Genomic DNA, 839 nt, shown 5'->3' on the forward strand with positions numbered 1-839 from the left:
CTACTTGCCCGAGGGCGAATTTTAGTTGCCCTGGGCAAGCGGGCATGCGGGTTCGTCGCGCCCTGCTATTTGAACATCTTTGTTGAAGAAATATAGCTAACTTTTCTGTTTTGCTGCTTTTGTGACTTTGCTTTTGCTACATAGTCCCAATCTAAATTAGTGACTGAGGGCTACATAGCACACTCTGCAGGGTTAAATAATCATTATATCGAACTCCTTACAGGATTAAATAAGAGCTGCATCACCAGCCATTTCAATAATAGCCAGTGTGACACGTGTGGTGGACAGCGAGTGACGTGTACTCACGCTTTCACGTCGGCCGCCTCCCTACTGCTGGCGTGCATCACCCGCGAATAGATCTTGTCTCCCGCGTCGATCATCTGGTGCAGGTTGCGCCGGATGCGCGGCAACTCTTCCTCGCCGATCATGTCGGCCGTCAGCTGCTCAGCCTGCTGCAGCAGATCTCGCAGGTTCCTGCCCTCGGCATCCATCTCAGCGGATGATGGTGATGCTGTAATAGGTAATGACAGTTACAGAAACAGCTGCTGCAGCAGATCTCGCAGGTTCCTGCCCTCGGCATCCATCTCAGCGAATGATGGTGATGCTGTAATCGGTAAGGACAGTTATTGAAACAGCTGCTGCAGCAGATCTCGCAGGTTCCTGCCCTCGGCATCCATCTCAGCGGATGATGGTCATGCTGTAATAGGTAATGACAGTTATTGAAACAGCTGCTGCAGCAGATATTGCAGGTTCCTGCCCTCGGCATCCATCTCAGCGGATGATGGTCATGCTGTAATAGGTAATGACAGTTATTGAAACAGCTGCTGCAGCAGATCTCA

General features: G+C 50.8%; 2 protein-coding genes across 2 annotated transcripts in view; one reads left to right on the forward strand and one right to left on the reverse strand.

Moving 5' to 3' along the window:
• Positions 1–506, reverse strand: part of LOC106820741 (nuclear pore complex protein Nup93-like) — a 39,673-nt gene extending 39,167 nt beyond the window's left edge. The window contains exon 1 of the mRNA XM_014825285.1: positions 307–506. Coding sequence (XP_014680771.1) covers positions 307–491 — 185 coding nt within the window. The 5' untranslated portion in view covers positions 492–506. The remainder of the gene's footprint in view (positions 1–306) is intronic.
• An 89-nt stretch (positions 507–595) lies between these two features.
• LOC106820742 (integrator complex subunit 10-like) overlaps positions 596–839 on the forward strand; it is a 3,909-nt gene continuing 3,665 nt past the window's right edge. Inside the window, exon 1 of the mRNA XM_014825286.1 lies at positions 596–606. Coding sequence (XP_014680772.1) covers positions 596–606 — 11 coding nt within the window. The remainder of the gene's footprint in view (positions 607–839) is intronic.

This window comes from Priapulus caudatus, unplaced genomic scaffold, assembly GCF_000485595.1.
Source record: "Priapulus caudatus unplaced genomic scaffold, Priapulus_caudatus-5.0.1 Scaffold45, whole genome shotgun sequence".
In the NCBI taxonomy this organism is placed as follows: domain Eukaryota; kingdom Metazoa; phylum Priapulida; class Priapulimorpha; order Priapulimorphida; family Priapulidae; genus Priapulus; species Priapulus caudatus.